A 25,035-nucleotide genomic window follows, 5' to 3' on the forward strand; every position below is an offset into this window, starting at 1 on the left:
AGTAGGCCCAAGCTTTGCAAACTCGGGTCGGGGCCCCTCCCACGCCGCTGTCTCAGGTCTCCCTCTGTAGAGCGCGGGGTACTCCTGCCCCGCTCCCACCCTCGCCCCTTCTTGGGCCTTTTCCCGGGCGGCGGAAGTCCCCGATCACGTGACGAGGCGCGCCGTTCCGCGCATGGGCCGCGCTACACGGCCGCTCAGGGAGCTGAGGGTATAGCGTTTTCGCCTTAGACTTTCTCGGGTGCAGGCCCACACCACCTCAGCAGCCTGCCCGGCAGTCCTCTTTTCCCAGGTTTTGGCGTTTAGACAACCCACCTGAGTCCTCAGCCTTGTCCCACACAGCAAGGTACAACGGACCGGACGTCTGCCTCCTCAGCAGCGCAGCGCACAAGCTTCCTGTCACCCCGGCGCCCACGATCAGCACCCGCGCCATGGCGAGGAGCAGCGATCCGCGTTGAGTCTCCGCGGCGGGGCCGTTCGGCCCGGGCTTTGTGGAAAAGCGGCCGAACCGGCGCTGGCGCTCTTTGGTTCCGTGCTCCCTGCGCCGACCTGGGCCCTGAGCTTTCGTCCGGCCGGCCTGCAGGGGGCGGAAAGGAGGCGGCCGGAGCTGAGAGGCCCCTCCGTCCTTGAGGAGCAAACCTGGGGCTGCGGAGAACCGGGGCTGTCTGTCTTCTCGCTTTGGGGGCCGGGCGCATCCAGAGAAGTTCCACACTCCGGCCTGCCCCTCGCCCAGAAAAGCCTGGAAATGGTGTGGGCTATTGTTGGGAGAACCCGCCTCGCAACAGAGCTGACGTTGACCACAGCAGAGAAGCAGCTTAACCTATCTACTGCGATAACTCTCATGCCTGTTGGGATTTTTGCTGTTTTACTATTCTAGATTTGAAAGTGGGAAGAAGAATTTACCAGCGATACCACGGGCAACCTTTCCTCTAATGCTTGAACGGCCACTATTAGCATAATAGAAACATCTTTTGGAATCTGGGAGACATTTTTCTTAGAACTGGGACTTTGTGTAACCTTCCTGAACCTCAATTTCTCCATCTGGGAAATGGGAACAATAACGTATACCTTTCAAACTTGTAAAGATTAAAGACAGTTGATTCATCAGAAAATTCCAAATTACTCTTCAGTAAGTTCTATGTCAGAACGCATTCCGTATGTTCTAAGGAATATAAACATGAACAACAAGAGAAGGATTGGTGCCATTGCCTTTGTTTTTTTCCCCCTCCTAACATTGTACTGGAAGTTCTCAATGAAACAACAAAGGCAATGGTAATACTGAACTATTAAAAAACAAATAATTAAGTTACGCTGACTTGCAGATAAATTATTACCTGGAAAACTAAGAAACCGAATAAGTATCAGAACCAATAAGAAAATTGACAATGGTAGCCAATTATAATGGAAACATTTAAAAATCAGAATATTTACTTCATGTCCACATCATGAAAAAAATTACCATGTATCAAATGGGTGACGAATTAATACTAGATATATCTAATAAAAGAACTAAGAAAATGTAGACGGGCATATATGACTAAGAAGACATTTTTAAGCATTAAAAATGAAAGATGGAATTGAACAGAAAATACATAATCATTTACAACTTGTGTGTTACAAAATACACAAAACAAAATACAAATAGTAAATTTCTGAAAGGTGTATGAAAGATTAAAGTTAATATTATTTAAAAACATTATTCAAAGTCTTAAAGACACAAATGACAAAAGCCAAAAGGAAAATGTGTATATATCGGATAGAGTTCTTGAATAAAAAGAAATACGTAAGTCCAATAAGCATGTGTTTAATTTTTTATATTCAAATACAAATTAAAATGAGGTACTATTTTTCATTTGTTGAGTTTTTTGTTTTTTCTTTCTTGAGACAGGGTCTTCTGTCACTCAGGCAAGAGTGCAGTGGCACGATCAGGGTTCACTGCAGCCTTGACCTCTTAGGCTCAAGCTATTCTCCTGCCTCAGCCACCTGAGTAGCTGGGACTACAGGTGCCCACCGCCACGTGTGGCTAATTTTGTGGGTGTGTGTACTTTATGTAGAGATAAGGTTTTGCCATGTTCCCCGGGTTAGGAATTACTTTTGTAAATGTAAAAATGTCTTTTTTTCAGGGATACAGCAAAATACACAATGGTATATTACTGATGGAAGTGTACTAGACAAATTTGTCAATACAGTCTGATACTATGTCAAAAGCCTTAAAAATATGCCATTTAAAGCAGACATTTATCTTGGGGAAATAGTGTACAATTATACATTGAAGTTTACGATTTTTCTGAAATTAAAAGTTCAGATTTCTCTGAAATTAAAAGCTTAATGTGATTCACAGCCATAGCCCTAAAATCTCAAAATCGTCAATCTGGAAAGTACATTTGCAGTAATCTATTTCAACTGTCCTCTGCCACCATTTTATACATGTTAATACAGACACTAAGTTCAAGTGAGTTTGCCCAAGGTTACCTATCATCTCAATGGTGAAGCAAGGGCAGGCCTTCATGGTCTTCTGAGTCTGCTCTCCTGCTCTTTTCCATCCTTTCCGGCTTCCTCATTTCTATTAATAATTTGATCATCATGGACAATGAGACTTGAAACTTCATAATTATCTTCTATAGCTTCTTTTTTGTCATCCTTGATATCTATCAGCCCTCAGGTCTTTTTGACCGTTTCTCCATTGTCTCTTGAATCATCCAGTCACATCAGATTGTACAACAGAAAAGTTGCTCAAATTCCATTTCCACCAGCAATGGTAGAAAACAGTGAACAGAATATGGTAAGGTCGGAACTTTTTCTTCACTGCACTCAGCCCACTGTGAACATTTAACATTTCAAAGAGTAATTGCCAAAAAATGAATTCACTACTTGAGTTCAAGCCATTAGGTTTTTTTTTAAGCCAGTCAAATTTAGCAGTGGAGGGTTGTATATCAACTTTAGTGACACTAATGTTAATAAATTCTGATAACCCACTATCATCACACCAGTTCAGGCCATCAGTTCTTACTGGGATTATTACCGTAGCTTTCTAACTAGTCTTCCTACTTCCCAGTTCTGCACCCAGCTTCTAGATGTCATTACTATCCTCAAAAACTTTCTGTAGCTCTCAGTTTCATACAGAATTAAGTTCCATTCATTAACTTGGCATAAAAAATGTTCAATAATATATTCTCATCCTACAGCTATCACTTACGGTTGTATCTTCATTTGTTCTGTGCTTCGGCTAAACTGAATATCTTTCTTTTCCTTGAACACATCCTCAGATTTTCCACTTATCTATGGCAGAAGAAAACCTTTACTTACGCTGTTCTCTGTGAATACAGCATCGTTTTTGCTTGCATCTCCTGCAGTTGTGAATCCGCATTTATCTTTCACTGTCTTTTTTCTTTCTCCCTATGATCATACGCTCTTTCAAAAACAGTTATCCAGAATTTTGGATTGCTATGGTCATCGAATGGAAATAGCCATAGTGGTTTGCAATTTCTCATTACGCCCCAACCTCCATGGGTTACATCTAATTTCACAGTTAATAGCATAATGGGTCCTTGGTTGACTACTTGGCAGTAGTGCAGCTTTCTGGAAAGGTAAGAATGACTAGATGACCTAGAATGACTAGATCACCTAGGATTGCAAGATAGGTGAGACAGCCCCCATGTCTAATATTTATTTTTTCCTAATCACCTTGACCTTTTCCCTTGACTTTTTTCCTATTCTTGACCTTTTCAAGGCTGACTCCTTGAATGACTTCATTCAAATCAGCGTAAAAGCCACCTAAAAGAGGTCTTCTCTAACCACTTGACCTAAAATAGCCACCCAGTGACTCCCTAGTCCATTAAATGATGGAAAAATGAATGCTTTATTTTATTCATCTCAATCCCTTTTAGAAGTAATCTCGCTTTTTTACCTGTTTACTTATTTATTATTTATTGTTTATCCTACTAGAATTTAAGCACCAAGAGGGTAGAAATTTTGTCATGTTCAACGCAGTTTCCCTGGCAACTAGAATCAAAGTTAGAATTCTCAGAGACTATGAGGGTTCACTATCTGTTTGCTGGAAGATATACAAGACTTTTGAGGATAATACTTAAATGAAGATAGACCGGATGGTAATTCAGTTGGATAATGATCAGTGACATTGAACTTCTTTTCATGTGTTCGTTGGCCGCGTAAATGTCTTCTTTTGCGACCTAACAATACTTTTAAGACTGTTGCTTCTATATTTGAACTCCTTTAAGTCATTATAGACTGCATAGTCACTACTTGTTGCTGTTATTACAATAACTGCCAGACAGAAAAATAAATCTACTTCAGACTTTTAAGGAAGTTTCATATCTTAATACTTTTAATTGCTTTTTAATGGACACTAGCGGGAAACTATCACTGACAACCTCTGTAGTGGTTTTCTCATTTTTGTCAAGATGTGAATGTATTTGGATTAATGTATGGGAAAGGGGCTTGAAAAAAGTAGGAAGCTGAATTTAATATTGCCTTGAGCTAAATGTTCTCTTTTTATTTTTTCTTTTTAGTATAATATGCTTTTTCTTAGCTTTCCTATGACTCTACTTAGCAACTTTTGCTAAAAGAAACACAATATATGATTGACTACTTTGAAGACACATATATTGGACACTTAAAATCAACAAAAGCAGAGAGGTATGATATAATACTTTTCATTGTTGTGTGTTGTACCTAGAGTCAAACTAATCATTTTAATGGCAGAAGCTAAAGAAACATAATTCTCAAGTCATCTTTTAGGAAATTATATTGTAGTTGTGGATTAATGTTATTAATATTACAGATATTTGATATCTTCATATTTTGTTTAAGTACTTTTGCCAAATGGGTGATAGCTTTTAAAAATCATTATTTAAAATTCTGGCAACCTCCAGTTTTAGTGCTGTGGTACAAAACTACACTTTTTACTCACTTGCATCTTTGGCTGCCTTATGAAAGTTTGCCTCTTAGCAGAGCAAACACCAGTGATTTTCTCCATGGAATAGTATCTCACCAGGCAACCGGCATGGATGGAAAATTATGGCAAGTAACTCAAATTGAAGTAATAATGATTACCTGTTCCATTAGGTACAAGGTTTATAGGCCAAGGTAATATTTTAATCTAGTAGTGGTGATTACTTCTATGATATCTTGCATGAACTTAATAAATAGCAAACCATTTTATCCAAATTATTATTTCAACATGTATTAGAAAAATTATTGATGAGATATTTTACATTATCTTTTTTTGTAAACCTTCAAAATCCAGAGTTTATTTTACATGTATAAAAGATCTTAATTCTGGAGCTAAATTTGTATTAGACACAGTTGAGGTGTTTTTAGAGTTCATAAAATGTACACCTACAAGAGTAGTTTCACATACCTAAATTGTTTGAAACATATTTAAAAGTTTCAGTAACTGAATTGACTATAAATAAATAATTTTCTCTTATATTTGCATCTACTATGACAAAATTATTTATTTTTAGAAAAATTGATTAGACTTTGAAGTAAAAACATATCAACTTAAAAACTCTATCTCTCCAAGTTAAGTATATTTAAATAGCTCATGTCAACTTAAAATTATTAATATCAAATTCAAGTTTGAGTTGCAAAGCAACTCTAAATTTATTAATATCAACTATTTTTCTTGTAGTTTTGTAGCCAATTTATATAAATGCTGTTGTTTAGAATTAAAATCTGCATATTGATTCATGTTAGAAAAATGTGTAAATCATTATTATTGAATTGCATTATGGAAAGTTTTCATTTCAACATAAAGTCTAGTAGCAGTTTATTAAGGTAATAAATGAGCTTTTCCATTCAGCATGATATGGATGAAAAAACATGTCATCCTGCCATTTTCTTGTTTTCAGTTATGGGATATTTGACAAGTATTGCTTTTGTTTCAAGACAGTCTTGAATTTGGATTAACAATACAGAAAATCTTATAAAAATTTAAAGTTGTGTTTAACAGAAAAATATTTTACGCTGCTTTAGCTTTCATATTAAAATTAATTTAACTAAAATAAAATATTCAGTTTCTCACTGGCCACATTTCAAGTGCTCAATGGCCACATTCTAGACTTTAGTGAACTTTTTCACTAGTTGCTTTGTATGGTTGATGAATCACTGCAAATAATAAGGTTAATTTCATTCAGTTTAAACATTTCCCATTGGTGGTTATTAGGAGTACCACAACTATATATCGAAGGCTTATCCCTCTGTGTTTTCTTTGTATAAAAATATTAAAATTTGGGTAAATATTTGAGGCTACAAATTGGGCAGTCAAAACCTACATGCCTGGAACAGTCCAGATTATGCCTATTTTCCCAAGAAAATTATTAATAGAATTTTATTTTAAAAGGTATCTTGTTTCAGATGATAGTCTATACATTCCTTCTAGATATAATGCAAAGCATCTTAAAACCTCAGCTAGGAAGCAAGCAGTGTGTAGTAAGCTACAATATCAGTTAGTACATTGTACAGACAAAGAAAATATTTCTTCCCAAGCTATTTCCATGTACTTATCTGAGACAGCCCATGAGGAGAGACAACTGAGTAGACTTGCTGCCTGCTGAGCACTTTTCCAAGAATACAACCAAAGAGGAATATCTAAATGTGATTCCAAATGTTATAAAGTTTTTCCATGTGCAGTTAAATTAGCAGCTCTTGCTCTTCTCTTTGGTAGAGGATATTGGTAATGTTGTTTTAAACTTTGCTGTTGCCTTCAATGAAAACCACAGATATTATACCAAATATAAATACCTGGACCAAAGGAAAGAAGTGCAGCTTCTGTAAATTAAAGTTTTCAGTTAGAAAGTGTTTTTTTAAAAATGAATGCACTTTAAAACTTTCAGATTTACATAAATTTTTTCAAGCTATCAGTGCACAGGAAACTGGACTAATAAATATATAAGAAAGACATATCAAGTATGTGTATGTAAATTATCTCCCTAAATTGCTTGTAATTTGTTCTCTTGAGTAAGGAGGATTGTTACATATTAATGTCAGCTATATGACAGATATTACACTAATACATCATATTACATTGATCAGATTTAAGTTTTATAACAATCCTGAGAAGTAGGTATTAGTTGCATTTTGTAGGCAGGGAAACTGATGATCAGAGAGGTTAAGTAATCTGCTTTAAGTCACCTAGCTAATGAGTGGTGGAGCTAGGGGTTTTATAATCCTTGAATCATGTCCTTCTGAGTATAGTGGTTGGCTTATTATACAAGGCTCATAAGATTAGTAAGTCATGCTTTTTGGGGGAGAATCTGGATGGCAGCCTCTGTGGGTACCTGGTTTATTGTTTTAAGAAAAAACTTAAGAGTTCTGCCTTCCTAGAATTTAGGAGACTCAAAAATCTCCTATCTGTAAAAAAAGTAAAATGAGTTGCTGAATGAAAGTTATCCAAGCTTCCAAATCTCCCCGTTCTTTCCCCTCCCCGCTAAAAAAACAATTAAATATATGTTAAATAAATGTTAGGCTGGTAATAATACTATTACATCATTAATTCACACATCAATTAATTTGTAATACATGATAAAGCTCTCAGAATTGGGCTGAGCAATACTACACTGGAGACTTCTAAGAGGGAATTTATCTACAAAATAGGGTAGCCAGAAAAGCATGGACTTTGAAATTAAGCAGTCCTGAATCTGAATTCTGACTGCCAGTTATACATTTTATGGTTTTAGCCAAGTTATTTAATTCTTCAAAGTCTCTGTTTTCTCACCTGAAAACAGTAATATTTCCTACCTCATAGAATTATTGGCTGCAGTTTTATAAATGGTATTATTTGCTGCAATTTTAACTGTATAAACATCTCCCTTTTATATATAGGTCCCAAACGTGGTATCTTTTCACAATTATGTATTTTATCCGAATTCTTGGAATTACTCATGGTGTCTTTCAAAATCAAAGACCTGTGAACCCTGAAGCAGATATGAATATTGTAAGTTGTTAGAAAATAAATCTGGACTGCTGAAATAACAGAGAATGCTACTTTTCAAATTTGGAATTTTAACTTAATAGATTTACAGTCAAATGTATACATCTATATGTTAATATTTCTCATCTGCTATTCTATAGCTTAGTTTCTCCTTCAGCCTTATTCTATCTTTGTAATGAAAAATGTGTAACTATATTCATACTTTCACATATTTGAAATATATATTCATATATATGAAGGTATGAATATATATCTCCTTCTCTTCTACATATTTATAAATATACAAATTTCAGATATAAGATTAGATATACACATAGACATGCAAACATTTATGGATGCATGTATATTTTTAAATTGTATATGAGTGGGTAGGTAAAAGTATGAGAGACTAGTAGTTAAAAAAGAAAATATTCTTGAGATATCTCTTTGAGGGTAGGGGTTTGTTTGTTTGTTTGTTTATTTTATTCTTTCAATCCCTAGTATATAAAACTGCTGCTCAGTAGGTGTTTTACAAATATTTATTACCTGTATGAATCAGTAAATTAGTGAAAATAAAAATAGATAGGCTTGAGGTTGAGAGAGAATACCAAGGTTCATTGTCACATAATGCGTTAGAAATGGCAAACCATTCAACTTAATTGGATAACAATTTTATGCTAAAAGATTTGCTTTTTCATTATCTAGAGCCAGATTATTTCCTACTGGGGCTACCCTGATGAAGAATATGATATTGTAACCGAAGATGGTTATATCCTTGGCCTTTATAGAATTCCTTATGGGAGGACAGACAATAATAAAAATCTAGGTAATATTCACTTGAAGATGGATTGGTGACAATCTGGGGCCTGAAGTTCTTAATTGCTCCAATTGACGGAGAACATAGGACAAGAAAAGCATCTTAAGATTAAGTGAATAGTTAACTTCCCATGTATCTTCCCGCATGCTACAAGAAGAGTCACACAAGAAGATACACCGGCCTTCTGGTCACAGAGAGGTTGTGATGGAACACAAGCTGTTCTTCCCAGGTTTCCTTTGTGGATCACTTTGCTCTTACATGTTGATTCTCTAGAATTTTCTTTTTCTGATGAGAAATTAGAAATGCTCTGAAACACAATAACATTATTATGCTCTAGGTTTTGAAGAAAGGCTGGTACAAATTTCCTTCTTTGTCTTTCTGATTCTCTCCTCTAGAAATAGCAGAGAGATGAGGTTAGTAGCAGCCTCAGGGCTCTTTATTCCAACAGTAAGTACATTTGAATCATCAGAGTGTAGTGCAAAATGCACTGGAATTTGTTAGGAGATCTGGGTTGTAATCCTAGATCTGCCACTTACTAGTAGAATATGTAATGGATTACTTTTGCTTATTCATATAATTACACAAATAAAAGCCAAGTATTTTCTTTTCTCCTTAGCTTTTCTTCCTGAAAGAATGTTTCTTTCAGAAGGAAACAGGATGTGAAACAAATAGAATGTTTCTTATATTATAGGGCATCCTCTCAAGTTATTTTGAACATTAAAGTACACTTCAGAGAGGATATTAATTTGAAACAACCTCAATTAACATAATTTTGCATATTTATAAAGATTATACCCAGTAGCAGAAAATCTTAACATAGATTTTATATAATAATAGTAATTATCCCCCAAGCTATGACCTCATTTTACAAGTACTGTATTAAAGATTTAAAGATAATTTTTAAACACAGCAAGTGCCTTAGAGTGCTCTAAAGGCAGAGCCTGAGAGAGGGGTTCAGGTACATGTGACTGATTGACGAAATACTGTCAGGAGGCAGTAACGTGAAAATTAGGATAAAGTAGGGTAAAGAGTTAAGGAATAATATAATATGAGTCAGCTTGGGGCTAGCTAAAAAATGATCTCAGAGGAGTTCAAGGTTCCCATAAAAATTACACTACAGAGGTGGTCCCACCTTGAGATTAGAGAGCCAGCTTTTTGCATTCCTAAATCAGTTAATCATTGCCTGAAGGCTACCCCTAGAAGGAGATGTGATCTCTTAGGTGAGGCAGTTCCAATTTGGCCATGGGCAATTCTACAGAGAAAGGAGAAATAGTAAACCCTTAAAAAGCAACACTAGGGCCATAACTAGTATTCATAAATGTCCTCCTCCACTATCCATTCTAGATTTCTTTACCTCTCAGCTAGCCTGCCTGATGAGCAATAGTAAACCCTTAAAAAGCAACCTAAGGCCATAACTAGTACTCATAAATGTCCTCCTCCACCATCTATTCTAGCTTTCTCTACCTCTCAGCTAGCCTGCCTGATAGGGTAAGCCAGGCCTTCATCCCTAGGGGCTAACATATTCATATCAGGTGATGGTTGTACTTGTTCATGTACAGTTAAAACAGGGCTTAGAAGTAGGAAAAGATGACTCAGTGGATCACCTGAAGAGCAAATGTATTTCTCCCTTTCCTCCTTTTGTAGCAGCAGACCTACTTCCTTATGATGATCAGGGTCAATGAACTTCCTGGTCTTCAGTAATGAAGAGCCCAAAGTGACCAGGCAGTGGTCATAGCCTTGTTTGTTAGGATGCTTACAGTGCCTTGGTGGAAGCATTTTGTCTCTGGAGACCAGGGCCTCTAGATATGTAGAGGCTAAAATTGTGAGAACAGATCCCTAAATGGGTTACTAGGAGTGATGGCAAGCTCTTGTTCTTCAGACTCCTGTATTCTACTTATTGGGGAATCACTAATATATTCTCACCATTTTTAAAAGAGGTACAATAAATCCTGAAGGATAGTGCCCATACTTACAGGATGTCATTTCCAGCTGGCTTTTTCCCAGCTGGCTTTTACTGAGCATTCAAGGGCTTGTTTCATTTTTCTATCAGGTTGGCAGCCTCTTGATGGGAGTTATACGGTAGGACCAGTGGATACCATCGCCATGTGCCAATGGATGTGTCAACTTTGCTATGTAATTGATCCCTGATTTAAAATGTGTTACTTAAAATGTGTATGAGTGCTTGAATTACTATAAAATTTTTGATTATTTTCTCTCAGTAAAATGTACATATTTAAGTGTGATGTGACCTAATTGCTCACTTGGTTATTTGAAAGACATCCATTAGTGAACTGTATTAAACAGCTCTGTCATACAATGGGATTAAATCTTAATAACTTACCCCACTTATGAAAACAATTTTTAAAAATCTTTAAACTGTCATGTACTAAAAGTTTGAATTTCAGATAAGAGATTTTCATATAGATAACTACAAAATTTATAAAGAACTTTCTACATTTTTTTCTCAGTTCAGAGGGTTGTTGTATACTTGCAACATGGTTTGCTTACATCTGCCAGCAGCTGGATTTCCAATCTTCCCAACAATAGTCTGGGCTTCATTCTGGCAGATGCTGGTTATGATGTGTGGATGGGAAATAGCAGAGGAAATACCTGGTCCAGGAAACACTTGTACCTAGAAACGAATTCCAAAGAATTCTGGGCTTTCAGGTACAAATAAAATGAAGTAACATTTCATTTTATAAGTGTATACAAATTTTTCATTTTGAATGCAATAAAATAAAATTTAGGTCTTACTATTTTCACAATTTAGGACTTTCCATAGACTATTACAATTTATGTGAATTTTTGCTTGAAAATTAAAGAGTACTTGTGTGATTTTGAGTTTGTTTCTTACGTTTCAGCAATAATCTTTATTTCTTACTTAGTACCTTACTGACCAACCCCATCCTTCCTTTAACTACTCTTCTACTCTACAACTCATATATTTTGTCTACCCTACTCTATTTTTCATATACAAACACCCTCTTTATAAGACTGCCTTGTGATTTTATTTCCTTGAGTTTGAGTTCCCACAGAAGTCTCTATTCAGAAGATATATTATACCGTATAACTTCCTTATTAATAACTAGAGTAGAAAATTGCCTTTATTCATTTATCTATTCATTATTTTCAAATACTAACATAACATTAGTAGAAAGTGCTATTTTTATTTTCCTCTTTCTTTTGTAGTTTTGACGAGATGGCAAAATATGACCTTCCAGCCTCTATTGATTTCATTGTGAAGCAAACCAGACAAGAGGAAATATTTTATGTAGGCCATTCACAGGGTACTACTATTGGTATGCCAAGAAAGATTATTGCTAATATCCCTTAATTTCTTTTTTAAGGTTGTGCATATACTTCTTAAAGTTTTAGATAAGCTTCTAGACCTGTAAGTAAAACAAAAACTGTGAGACAAACATAGTACAGCAGAATGCCCTGGAATCTTACATGCTGCTTTGATCCCCCATGGAGTCTTCTCTAGTCACAAAGAATTGATTGTAAAGACAAGGTTGGTTGTGGTTTTGTTTGTTTCAAATTGTATAAAAGTTGGATATCTATGTTATTTAAGATCAAAGTGAGATTGCCACTATTATTTGTTCTACAAATAGAACTTTCACATTATTTTTCCTTTTAAAAATGTAGCATAGGATTTTATGAGTGGAAAAGATGAAAAAGCTATGTATGTTTTTGCATTTAGGACTGATCAAACTTAAGAAATGAACAAAAATCAGGAAATTCTTTCTATATTTAAAGATGACTAGAAAAGAACTTTAATCAGAACTCTAATGCCTGTCTAATACATAACAACTTTACTTTCGGAAATAAATGACCTATGACCTAACATAATTCTCTTGCATGGTACTGTAAACCTCTTTACCCACTTTGCAGGGAGAAAAAGCCATCTTATAATGAAGCTAATATTAAGGAAGTCATTTCTAAGCTGAAGACTATAATTTTCTTATAGAAATAATCCACTTCCTATTAGAAAAAGCATGTTGAGTAACAATCTAATCCCATTTTGTATAGATCTTTTCTCTGACATGTATTAACCATATATGTGACTTTTATTCCAAATTCTCATCAACTATTCAATTATTTAAAACCAGGAATGCCTGAAAATGTAGAAACAAGAAAAAAAAGTGAGTAATGAGTGTCGGAGCTTGTTGACTTACTATATGATATATAATTCTTTGGTTGTTTGGCTTCTCAGAACCTGACCTAAATAAATAAATAATAAATAAATAAATAACCAATCAGAATATTGATGTGTAAGTAGATAGCTTGATTAGATGGCAAAGGGAAAAATGACTATTTTTCACATTAATGCCTCTAAATTGCCAATAAAATAAGATGCTTAGTATCCTCTGTATAAGAAGATAAGGAGTTTTAAAATATATTGAAGATAAATATTAAAATGATGGGACATTTATTAAGCCTGTCACCTAAATTATAAGATTCATCTGTCTGAAAATTTCACATATTTCATTTTCACCACTGCAAGTTATAAAAAATGTTCAATATTGCTCCTAATTTTTAAACTATGGAATTACATGTCTGATTTATTGCTAAATTATCATTCTTTATGGTCTATACATTTTAGATACCCAAATTATCAGCATTATATTATGATCAATATAATGTTGTATACTAGGTGATTTAAAAATGTTTGATAAATGAATTAAGAAATAAGTTAATTGTTCAGAAACTATTTTTGAACTTACTCTTATTCTCCTTGGTGTCATCTCTTACATGCTAGTAATTGCTTAAGAATAGCTTACTAATTTATATCTTATTTTATTTTAGGTTTCATAACATTTTCTACTATATCAAAGATAGCTGAAAGAATCAAAATATTTTTTGCTTTAGCACCAGTTTTTTCCACAAAGTACTTAAAAAGTCCTTTAATTAGAATGACATACAAATGGAAGTCAATAGTCATGGTATGTTCTACCTTTATTTTATGTCATTGATAACCCAAAGTGATAATTTTATGCTTTCAAATAAGAGATCTTGACTATACGTAGACAACCACAAGTTTCATTTACACTACATTCTTGCTTTTGTTTCTGCAAAGGAATACAATTTTACTTATTATAACTTTAGAACCTCACTGTGAGAAGAAATCCAGTGGCCAAACCATCTCCACACCCTGCTTCCAAGTTTTTTCCTTTATTTAAAATTTTCAAACTACTGTGAGATAATTTATTTGGTTTTATACATAGTGAATTACCACAACATTTCTTTAGCACTTATTGTGGTCATCCAAATGTGGATAAAATAAATTTATTTTACAGGCTTTTTCTGGCAACAAAGCCTTCTTGCCTAAAACCTCATTTAAAAAATTCATTGTTTCAAAGCTGTGTCCACTACAGATTTTTTTAAGATTTGCCTCAACATCTTGTTTATGATGTTTGGATATGACCCAAAAAACTTAAATATGGTAAGAACAAGTTGTATTTGAAATATATATATTTTCCAATATTTGGAAAGTATAATAATAATAGTGCTTGTGTTATACCTTGTGTCATTTTGTGTTTCATCCACATACACTAGTAGTCAGATTCTTAGCCTATCTGATTTTATGACTACACCAACATTGTACAACTAACTTGCATGAACATGCTGGGATTATTTTACTTCCATATTTGTCTTGCTGTCTGTAAATATTCGAGAGCAGCTGATGTGATGGGTATCTTTATTAACCTTTGCTATTGGGTATTAGTTTCCTGAGACTTCTAAGATTTAGGTCCTCTTCTATTCATTTGTTTCCTGTAACTCTATAACTCCTCCTCCTGGTTCCTAATACTCCTTCCTATCCTTGTTGATCCTTCCATAATTAGAATTAGTGCCTGCCAATTATCTTTAAGTTTCTAGCTTTTATCAATACTCTTGGAGTGGGAAACTATTGTGGTACTCAAGGTACTATTACCAAAACCTTTGGATTGATTGTGTATAGGTTCTATTAAGAATATAGGCATTCATTCTAAGTGTTTTTCATCACATTAAATTAAACATCCAGATTTGGCAGAAGCAAATGTGCCATTTGGACTAGAGGTTGGTTCTTGTAGCTGGACCTTTTAAGAGCTTCTCAAAGAGAGCCAATATAGACATTCAAAGAAAGATAGGTATTCTCTTAATTCCCAAACACATTTTTATGCCACAAGGACATGTTTGTTGACTTTGTTGATTTTGTTCAACCTTACTTTATTTTTAGAATGCTATAAGAAACTCCGTTCTCGTCTTTTCCACCCATAAAGATATGAGAAGGCAGAAAGGATTACTTTCATATTCCCTCTTTTTCATATTTTTCTGTTCATCTAGTGCTAAGCACCTACTATGAGAGGCCTGGAAGAATCATAAATACAATGTTTATTTTTACTTATCCACTCATTCTATGTTTTAGGTAGTATATTTGGACAATTCTATATTTTTTTGTAATTATAATGTGATGTCTCTGAGAACTCTTTTTTTGTGTATAAATTATTAGAAAAGCTTATACTCTGGTTTTCTAGCCTCCAAAACTGTGGCATTTCTTCTGCAACAGAAGTTGACAGTGTTGTAGATTGTAACATGACTGTGTCTTAATTTAGCTGAAATTGTAGGAAGTTGGAAGTAGAAAATTTTCACGCACAGTGTGTTTGGAAATAGTTAATTGTGAAACTGTGGTTCAGCTTGAATCAGTCTCTTGAGCCTAGCAAGATCTGTGGAGGAAGTAGGGTCTGGCTTAAAATTATTTGCTTAGAGCCAGTATGAAAAACCAAAAGAGAATCTGGTAGTTTGTGAAAAGGCAGTGAGTGGAATCTGACTGATGTCACTCAGGTGTGGAAAACCAACCAGAGAAATGAAAGCAAGTCATGAGAACTGAAAGCAAGTCATGATGCAAGAAAAAACAGATGATAAAAATGCTCACAATGTGACTTGGAAAATGTATCATCAAACAACCAAAGTTTTGACCTTGTCCAGGTGTTACAATTTTTTGGTGATGATTTACAAAAAGAAATTCTAACTCTTATGAGGGGAAATGAGCCTGAGATATCTGAGTGCAGCTGTCAAGGGTGTGTGGTTATTATTTAGGTCCCTTTCAGGGAATGGATTCCTTCTTATCTTTCTGATAAAGGTGAAGTAGAGACTCTGGTAAACATTTCAGATTGCTCACAGATAGGCCTGACAGGTGTTTATGAAAGCTACTGTGCACTTCTTCATCCAGAAGGATGAACAGAACAATGCGATTTGGGTTGTATAAGCCTCTGACCTACATTAAGGTAAACAGTAGTGACCCATGATGGAAGGAATATCTGCAGTGTACCAGAAAACTAAGCATTATATTGGAGCTTATTTCAAATACAGAGAAGAATTATAATTAGAGGACATAATAAATACCTGAGTTTTAATTTATACCTGAGTTTAAATTTATATAATTTAATTATATTTAATAATATAATATATTAATTTAGATTAAATTAATATAATATATTAATTTAGATTAAATTAATATAATATATTAATTTAGATTAAATTAATATAATATATTAATTTAGATTAAATTAATATATTATATTAATTTAGATTAAATTAATATATTATATTAATTCAATATATAGAGGACATAATAAATACCTGAGTAAAATGTTTCTGTTAAAAATTTCTGTACAGGCTATTTAAAATTGTTCAGTCAGAACTTTATTTTTGACAGTTTCAAGTAGCCTGAATGGCAATGGAAACAAAAGAAATTTTCTCTCTTTTTATTGAGGTACAATTGACAAATAAATACATTGTGAAATAATTGCAACAATCAAGTTTAACACATCTATCACCTCACATAGTCACATTTTTGGTGATAATGCTTAAGATCTATTCTCTTAACAAATTTCAAGTATACAGTACAGTATTATTAGCTAGTCACCATCCTGTACATTAAATCCTCAAAATGTATTTACTATATAACTGAAAGTTTATACCCTTTGACCACCATGTCCCCATTTTTCCCAACTGCCAGACCCTGGCAACCACCATTTTACTCTGTTTCTATGAGCTCACTCTTTTATTTATTTATTTATTTATTTATTTATTTAAGATTCTACGTAGGAGTGATACCATACAGTACTTGTCTTTCTCTATTTGGCTTATTTAACTTACTAGTACCCTCCAGGTTCATGTGTGCTGTCACAGATGGCAGAATTTTTTCTTTTCTATGGTTGATTAATATTCCACAGTGTGTATGTATGTATATATATATACACATACATTTATATATACATACGTATATATACACACACACACATATATATATATATATATATATATATATATACATCTTCAATCTGATGAGTCAAATTTTTGGGTTTTTTTTGTTCTTATTGTTCCTCAAAGATATTTTAAAGCTTGTCTTTTATGTCTTCAGTTATAGTATTAACAATATTTTCATTTGACAGTCTTTGCCTTTTAATTGAATTACAGTATTTAGTAAATTTATTTTTATATAATTATTAAGATTAGATTTATGGCTATCATCCTGCTATATGCTTTTTGTTTGTCCTATCTGGTATTCTTTTTATTTCACATTTCTGGACTACTTTTGTGTTTCTGAAATACTTTTTAATACTTTATTTTATCTTATTTTGTTACTGCTCTAAGAAATATTTTTTATTATTCTCTTAGAAATTATAAAATGTATCATTTATTATTACTTATGTTAAGTTTGTGTTTATATCCACATCCTAAATAATGCAAAAACTTTATACCAGTTTAACTGGGGTTCACTGTTTGGGATACACTGAGTTTCTTTCATCAAACTTAAACATTCTCAGCCATTAGCATTTCAATTCTTTTTCTTCTTTCAAAATATTGGACCACCTGACAGTGGCCAACATCTTTCTTTGCTCTATTTTGTTTTATTTTTCTTTGCGCTTAAGTTTGAATATTTTATATAGGCTTGAATTTGAGTTCAATAATCCTGTCTCTTGCTGTGTATAGTCTGCTTTTAAATCCATCTAATAAATTTTAAAGTTTATACAGTGTATTTTTATTTTGAGTGTTCATTTGACTATAAAATAAATTCTAATTATCTGTTAAAATATTCTACCTTCATGACCATTTTAAACTTTAAAAAATATTTTATTTAACATATTAATCATACTTTATTTTAAAGCTTTTGCTAACTCTAATGTTTGCAGCATCTCTGCATCTGCTTTTGCTGATTGTTTTATGTGCTAATTGTTGGCTATGTTTTCCTGTTTCACTCTATGACTAGGATTGATTGCAGGGGACTGTGAATAGTATGCTGCACATTCTCTTGGTTAAATTACTGTCTTAGTACATTTTGTGTTGCTATAATAGAATACCCGAGACTGGGTTATGTATAATGAACAGAAATGTATTGGTTCACACTTCTGGAGGCTGGAAAGTGCAAGATCAAGGCACTGACATCTGGCAATGGCCTTCTTGCTGTGCCACCACATGGTGAAGGGCATAGGGCAAGGAAGCAACAATGAAGCAAAAGGGAGCCAAACTCACCCTTTTATTTTATCTTATTTTTTATTTTTATTTTTTGAGACAGAGTTTTGCTGTGTCACCCAAGCTAGAGTGCAGTGGTGCAATCTTGGCTCACTGCAACTTCTGCCTCCCGGGTTCAAGCAATTCTCCTCTCTCAGCCTCCCGAGTAGCTTAGACTACCGACACACGCCACCATGACTGGCTAATTTTTGTATTTTTTAGTAGAGATGGGGTTCACCATATTGGTCAGGCTGTTCTCGAACTCCTGACCTCAGGTGATCCACCCACCTCGGCTTCCTAAACTGCTGGGATTTAATGGCATTAATCCCATCCATGAGGGCAGAGCCTTTACAGCTCAATCACCTCGCAAAGATCCCACCACCTAACACCACCACAATGGCAACCAACAGGAATTTTGGAGGGAACAAACATTCAAACCATGGCAGTTACCCTTTCAAGAGTTTTGGCTCATTTAGCTAATTGTCAGTGCCCATTTTTAGACTTTTTAGAGTTGGCCTTATTTCATTCACTTCTCTTTAATTCAGGAGACTACTTCTCCTGGTAATCTATGGCCTTTAGTCCAACTCCATAGCACCCACACAGACCGATTTCTGTTTCTTCTGCCCAGCAATACTACCATTCTCTGTTTGGCTCTAATTCCCTGCACCATATTGGAAAATGTCTGCAGGATGAAAGTTGGGATTAATGAAAGGTTTGCTTCTTGTATTTTTCTTCTCCTAAGGTTCCTGTCCTCTGGTGGTTGCTTTACAATTTCTGTAAACCTGAATATTTTTTTATAGTCTGCATCTGATAACATCAAAAATATTTGTAAGGCTTCTTAAAATAATTTTTTTCATTTTTGCTTGTTCTTACATGATAACTCTCTCTTCATATACTTGCTTTTCTTTGACTGAGTAGGGTTAACTGATTTTGAGAAATTTTTACTAAGAATTGGAATAGTAAGACAGGCCTTTTCTTCTTGTGGAAATAAATCTTGCTTGCTTTTTCAAGGCACCTGAGGTCACTTTGAGATCAGTACTCTACATGTCTGGTTCACTGAGGTTCCAGGAACTATCTAGGCAATGCAAACATAGATTACAGATTAACATTATGGCTTTACCTTGGGCACTATAGAATTTGAGGCCCTTATGGAGAGTGTTTCTTTTTAAAATCTTTCAACTTTAACAGGCCTTAGACTTTGATTTTTTGTTTTTTTCAACAAGCTAAGGTCTCAGAATGAAACTTCACATTCTCCTGGACTGACAAATAACCTTAAACAAACTGACTTTGTTTCTTTGCTTGTCTTTGGGGGTTCTTTATTTCTCTCCTCAATTTATTTTTGTAATTTACTTCTATCTTGTTAGTTCTTTAATGCTTTCAAAAGGTGTATGTGTATGTGTCTGTATAGGTGTGTGTCAGTCACATTTGATTGTTTTCAGTAGGGTGAGTGACAGATGAAATAACTTAGAAATTCAATAATAGCTTCTATATTAATTTAAAAATTGTACAATTGAATAAGTCTATTTGTATATTTAATTAAAATAATTTGATGATTTGTTTATTAATATGAATTTAAAATTAACTAAATTTTCTTGAAATAATTTAGTTCAATAAATATTAAAAGATTATGCTCTCTATGATTCAACTTACATAAAAATGCTTTTTTTTTTTTACCCTCAGAGTCGTTTGGATGTGTATTTTTCACACAACCCAGCAGGAACATCTGTTCAAAATATACTTCATTGGAGTCAGGTATAACTGCTAAAGTGCATTTCCGTACAATTTAATTCACGCTACTCATGGTTTACCTCATTATTCTAGGGATCATACCATGGCCATAGAGTAATAAATTTATAAGGATAAAATGAAATTATTATATATTTCTATAATTCCTTATAGTTTATAAAATATTGAAGCTGGGCGCAATGGCTCAGGCCTATAATCCCAGCACTTTGGGAGGCCGAGGCAGGTGGATCACCTGAGGTCAGGAGTTTGAGACTAACCTGGCCAACATGATGAAACCACATCTCTACTAAAAATACAAAAATTAGCCAGGTGTGGTGGCACATGCCTGTAATTCCAGTTACTTGGGAGGCTGAGGTGGGAGAATCACTTGAACCCGGGAGGTGGAGGTTGCAATGAGCCAAGATTGTACTGCTGCACTCCAGCCTGGGTGACAGAGTAAGACTCTGTCTCAATAAATAAATAAATAAATAAATAAATAAATAAAAATAAAATGTTAGTATCATAATTTAATTAATTCTCTAAACCTAAGTACTGTTACAGCAATATAAATATCAGTTTTACAAATAAGAAAGTGTTACAACAGTAGACTAGGGATTATTTAGGCCATGTCCCACAGTCGACTTGCCCAATGCTTCAAAGCTATTCCACTTTTAAAAATCTGACCGGAACACAGTTAGTTATCCTAATGCCTACTCTGAGACGCTTTCATTAGACTGCACTTTCTCCTCTGTTAAATTGTCAACTCCTGAGAACCATGAGAAGTTTTGTTCACTTTTGTATTTCCAAGGCCAACAGTTCTTAGCATATAGTAGATACTCAACTAATATTTGTTCAATTAATGATATTGATACAAAAAAATCCAGTGTGAATGCAATCTTAATGTTGAAAACGAGGATAACATAGTAGAAAGAACACTTTTCTCAGATCAAAAGACCAGAAATTAAATCCTTTCTCTGGACCTTAGTGGCAGGGTGACATTGAGCATCTCATTTAATCTTCCTGAATCAGTTTCCTTTATTTTTAAAGTGAAATTAATAATTCTCTGATTTAACTAAGAAAAATATTGTAGGAATTGAAAAGGCTAATGATTATGAATGTTCATTAAAGTTAATAAACACTAGGTAACTTTAAAGTATTGTTAAGATATTGGGTAAGGCTTTTTCATTTACAAAAGTTTAAATCTATAATGTAATTGATTTGATATAAATTATTGAAAACATTTATTATAACTTATATTTAGGTAAGATAAGTTATACTTTCTTCTCTGGTGATGTGTAGACTAGAAAAATCTAAACAACCTTTGCAATTATTTATCCATTGTAACAATATTTATTGTACACCTACTATGTCCCTATAATATTCTGTGTTCATGGTCTACATCAGTGAACAAAACAAGAACTCCTGTCATCCTCAAGCTTACATATTATTAGTAGGTATATAGATTATAAACAATAACCATGTCAACTTTAAAAACTATTATAATGTGTTAGAAGGGAATAGAACTATGGAGAAATTGGGGTAAAAGAGTAGGGAAAAGGTATTAGGCATGCTAGGAAGTGGGTTGTACTTTTGAATAGAAAGGTTAGGCCAGGCTTCAGTGAGATGGTGACATTTGGAACATGGAAACTTAGGGAAAGGAGGCAAAAATAATGAGTAAGACAGGGATCTGCATGTCATTGTAAGGACTTTGGCATTCACTCTGTGTGAAGTGAGTAGGCACTGCGTGATTTTGAGCAGGAAAGTGATATGATATAGTTTACACTTTTAAAAGGAACACATTGGCTGCTATGTTGAGTAGACTATAGTAGAACAAGAGTGAAAGCAGTGAGAGAGTTAGAAAATTACTGCAATCATCCAAATGGGAAATGACGATTGTTTGGACTGATGTGTTGACAGTGGAGGTGGTGAAAATGAATGGAGTCTGAATAAACATATGTATATCATGAACACGCAGGCAACAAGATTTAATGAAGGACTCTATAAGAGGTGAGTGAGAAAGAGAGTCTTGGATGATTCTAAAGTTCCTGACTTATGTAATGAAAAGGTAATATTGCCATTAAAGGAGATAGGGAGGTTTGATGATGAAGGTTTTGGAGGAAAGGCAAAATAAGTTTTAGATATTTAATTGATGACATTGAGTAAGCAGTTGTATATAGGAGCCTAGAATTTAGGAAAGACTTATAAAAGAAGATAAACACTTTGAATATAAATGACATGTAAAGCCAAGAGAGTGAAAATACAAAAAGCCAGAGGCAAAAATGCAAATGAAGTGAGTATAGACAGAAGAGCAAGATCCTTTCGAGCAAGGATTGGGTACTGAGATCTGAAAAGATTAACAGGTCAGGTGGCAGAAACTAAGTTGGCTAAACAAAGCTGAAAAGGAACAGAAAGTAAAAATGAAGATCAAGAAATTGTGGTATTCTAGAAGCTAAGTGAAGGAAAGATCTCAAGGATGAGGGAATGAACAACTATGTCAAGTGCTGCCAACAGATAACATGAAAAAGTTCCTCAGAATTGATCAAAGTGTTAGAAATGTCAAGGTCATAAGTAACCTTGGCCAGAAAGTGGTGGTGAGGCTGTGAGTGTAAAGGGGTAAAGAAAAAAGTGACTTCTGGGACAAACTCTTGAGCCCTATTGTTTGAAGCATGGTGTTTTAGGCGGGTGTTATCTTAGTCTCAGTGCAAGACACTCAGTGTTGACCTCTGTTGATGAAGCTGAAGATTTGAGGGAGCCTGATGTTACTTCTCCCAAAAGAGGCCCCCCTCTGGGTAGAAAAAGGCCCTGGGTATATGTACATTCATATAAAGACAATGGAATTATTTCTTTAGATTCCCCTGCCCCCATCTCCAACCCCTTCCATTTATTTCCCTATCCAAAGGAAAAGAAGAACGAAGAAGCCCACCTGCATAAATACCAGCAGACCCAGTACAGCGTGGGTATATATGCATTGCATGCTTAACTTGCTCAGCTGCCACTGTAATGAACAAATGATATGGTCTTATTTTTTGTTTCTCTTTCAGCTTTTAAATTCTACTCATTTGAAAGCTTATGACTGGGGCAGTCCTGATCTGAACTTGGTTCATTATAATCAGGTACCTAATTCTCTATAAAAACTCTCTACCTTACTGACTTTTTCAGATAACTTTGCTATAGATCAAGGATCAACTGTAAATCCCCAGAGTATAATAACACACTGATTAAGGACCAGCAGGTGAAGATAATGTTTATTTGGATACATATTGTCACATCCAACCAAAGTGGCTTTTCCATGTTTTCTATGTATTTTAACAACAAATAACCCGGATAAGTCCAGAAAAGTTGACAGGCAGTAGAAGAAGTTATTATCTCTCAAGAGGAAAAATACTGCGTTTTTTATATCCATAGCTTTACACTTGGTTAAATAAGAAATAAAAGGCATAATATATTTATTCACCCTAAAACCAGTTATTCTGTTTGGAAAGATGAGAAAACATATATAATAATTAGGAATAATTAGAAGTAAATGAGAATGTGGTAAAAATTGTATAAGGACAAAATTATTGAAGTACTAGAACCCAAGTCTGTCTGACTCCAAAGTTTATGCTTTTCCTCCATACTTTTCTGTCTCAGCTAAACGCCAGGCTGATGTGATCTGTTCATATAAAAGTCTGATCTTCATATAAAATTTGAAGATCAAATTCAAAGAGATCAGAGTTGACGTGGACTGCCAATACTTATAATTTATTGACAAACATATTGACAGTAATACTGCTACAGAAAATTTGATTTAAAATCTTTCATGTTTTATAAACAGTACTGAAATTACCTCTGTGAAATGTTCAAATATTTTGAATTAGAACAAACTGTCTAGTTTAGATTTATGTATGACTTATTTTCAAGTAAAACTTGTAATGCCTATTCATACTTTCATACCTTTGTCTCAACAGATCCAGTAAGTTGAATCCATTAGATTTGACTTATTTTAAAACAGTATTTAAACTCATCATTTTAAACAATTAGTAATTAAAACCTTCTACTGTATCATCTCCTATGAAAAATATTTTTTCACTCATTTATTTTCAGACAACGTCTCCATTATACAACATGACAAACATGAATGTGGCAACTGCAATTTGGAATGGTGAAAGTGACTTGTTGGCTGACCCTGAAGACGTTAACATTTTACATTCTGAAATCACAAACCACATTTTTTATAAAACTATTTCTTACTACAATCATACAGACTTTTTGTTTGGATTAGATGTCTATGATCAAGTTTACCATGAAATCATTGATATTATCCAAGACAATCTATAAAGAACCATGGCGCTGTATGTTTAAAGATCTACATTATTCCTAATGAAATCCAATTCTTATTTTTTTACCTGTGTATGTTCTTTCATTTTTAAAACTAAATATGTAGTTTTTTCCTCTATATTCTCATTGACCTTAGGCCCTCCAGTCATTAAATCAGTGTCATTCATCATCTCAGGGGAAATGGCAGATTATAAATCAATCTAAGAAGCCTGTTGAGTTTCAAAATAGAATTTACATAACATATCAAAAACAATAATCTTTAACATTTCAATTGCAGGAGATAACTTTTTAAGAAAGTTTTTTTCAAAAGTACATGGAATTACATATATCATAAAAACAGAGTTTTGAGAAATACTTGATGATATGAAAGTTAATGTTCCTCTATGCTAAATGAAGAGTAAAAACACTTTTCAAGTTTTATAAAGGAGTTTGGGGAGAAAAGAAAAAGAAGGAGAGCCTGGATGCCAATGTAATATTGCTTGCCTTGTGATTATTTCAGGCAAAGTCCCAGATGTAGGGAGATCATAGAAACCGTAGAGGGGCTGTGCCTCACTTCCCAGAGTGTATAGCTTGAGAAGAGGGAAGTTGCCTTTCCAGCCTATTGTGTGTTAAGAGCAGCAATGGTTGAGTTATATTCCTAGGTAACTAGATCTGAGGCTGGACTCATAAAACATTATGCACTGTCGCTTGGTGCATATAAGATCCAAGAATTTCTTATACATGAGATGTGTAGATATATACAAGAGAGTAC

The 25,035-nt window shown here is 34.2% G+C and overlaps 2 protein-coding genes across 7 annotated transcripts in view; one reads left to right on the forward strand and one right to left on the reverse strand.

Moving 5' to 3' along the window:
- Positions 1-1,092, reverse strand: part of RNLS (renalase, FAD dependent amine oxidase) — a 307,703-nt gene extending 306,611 nt beyond the window's left edge. For all 6 annotated transcript variants that reach the window (XM_063710295.1, XM_004049741.5, XM_063710294.1 and 3 more), the window contains exon 1: positions 313-1,092. In XM_063710295.1, the coding sequence (XP_063566365.1) occupies positions 313-430 (118 nt within the window). In that variant the 5' untranslated portion in view covers positions 431-1,092. The remainder of the gene's footprint in view (positions 1-312) is intronic.
- Positions 1,093-4,022: 2,930 nt separating this feature from the next.
- LIPJ (lipase family member J) lies at positions 4,023-24,351 on the forward strand. Its single transcript, XM_055353943.2, has 10 exons — positions 4,023-4,106; positions 4,527-4,653; positions 7,843-7,954; positions 8,636-8,756; positions 11,216-11,414; positions 11,937-12,046; positions 13,554-13,690; positions 19,923-19,994; positions 23,009-23,080; positions 24,051-24,351. The coding sequence occupies exons 2-10, from the start codon at positions 4,595-4,597 to the stop codon at positions 24,282-24,284; spliced, it is 1,116 nt and encodes a 371-aa protein (XP_055209918.1). The 5' UTR covers positions 4,023-4,106; positions 4,527-4,594; the 3' UTR covers positions 24,285-24,351.
- The last annotated feature ends 684 nt before the right edge of the window (positions 24,352-25,035 follow it).

This window comes from Gorilla gorilla, chromosome 8 (genome assembly GCF_029281585.2).
Source record: "Gorilla gorilla gorilla isolate KB3781 chromosome 8, NHGRI_mGorGor1-v2.1_pri, whole genome shotgun sequence".
Classification (NCBI taxonomy): Eukaryota; Metazoa; Chordata; class Mammalia; order Primates; family Hominidae; genus Gorilla; species Gorilla gorilla.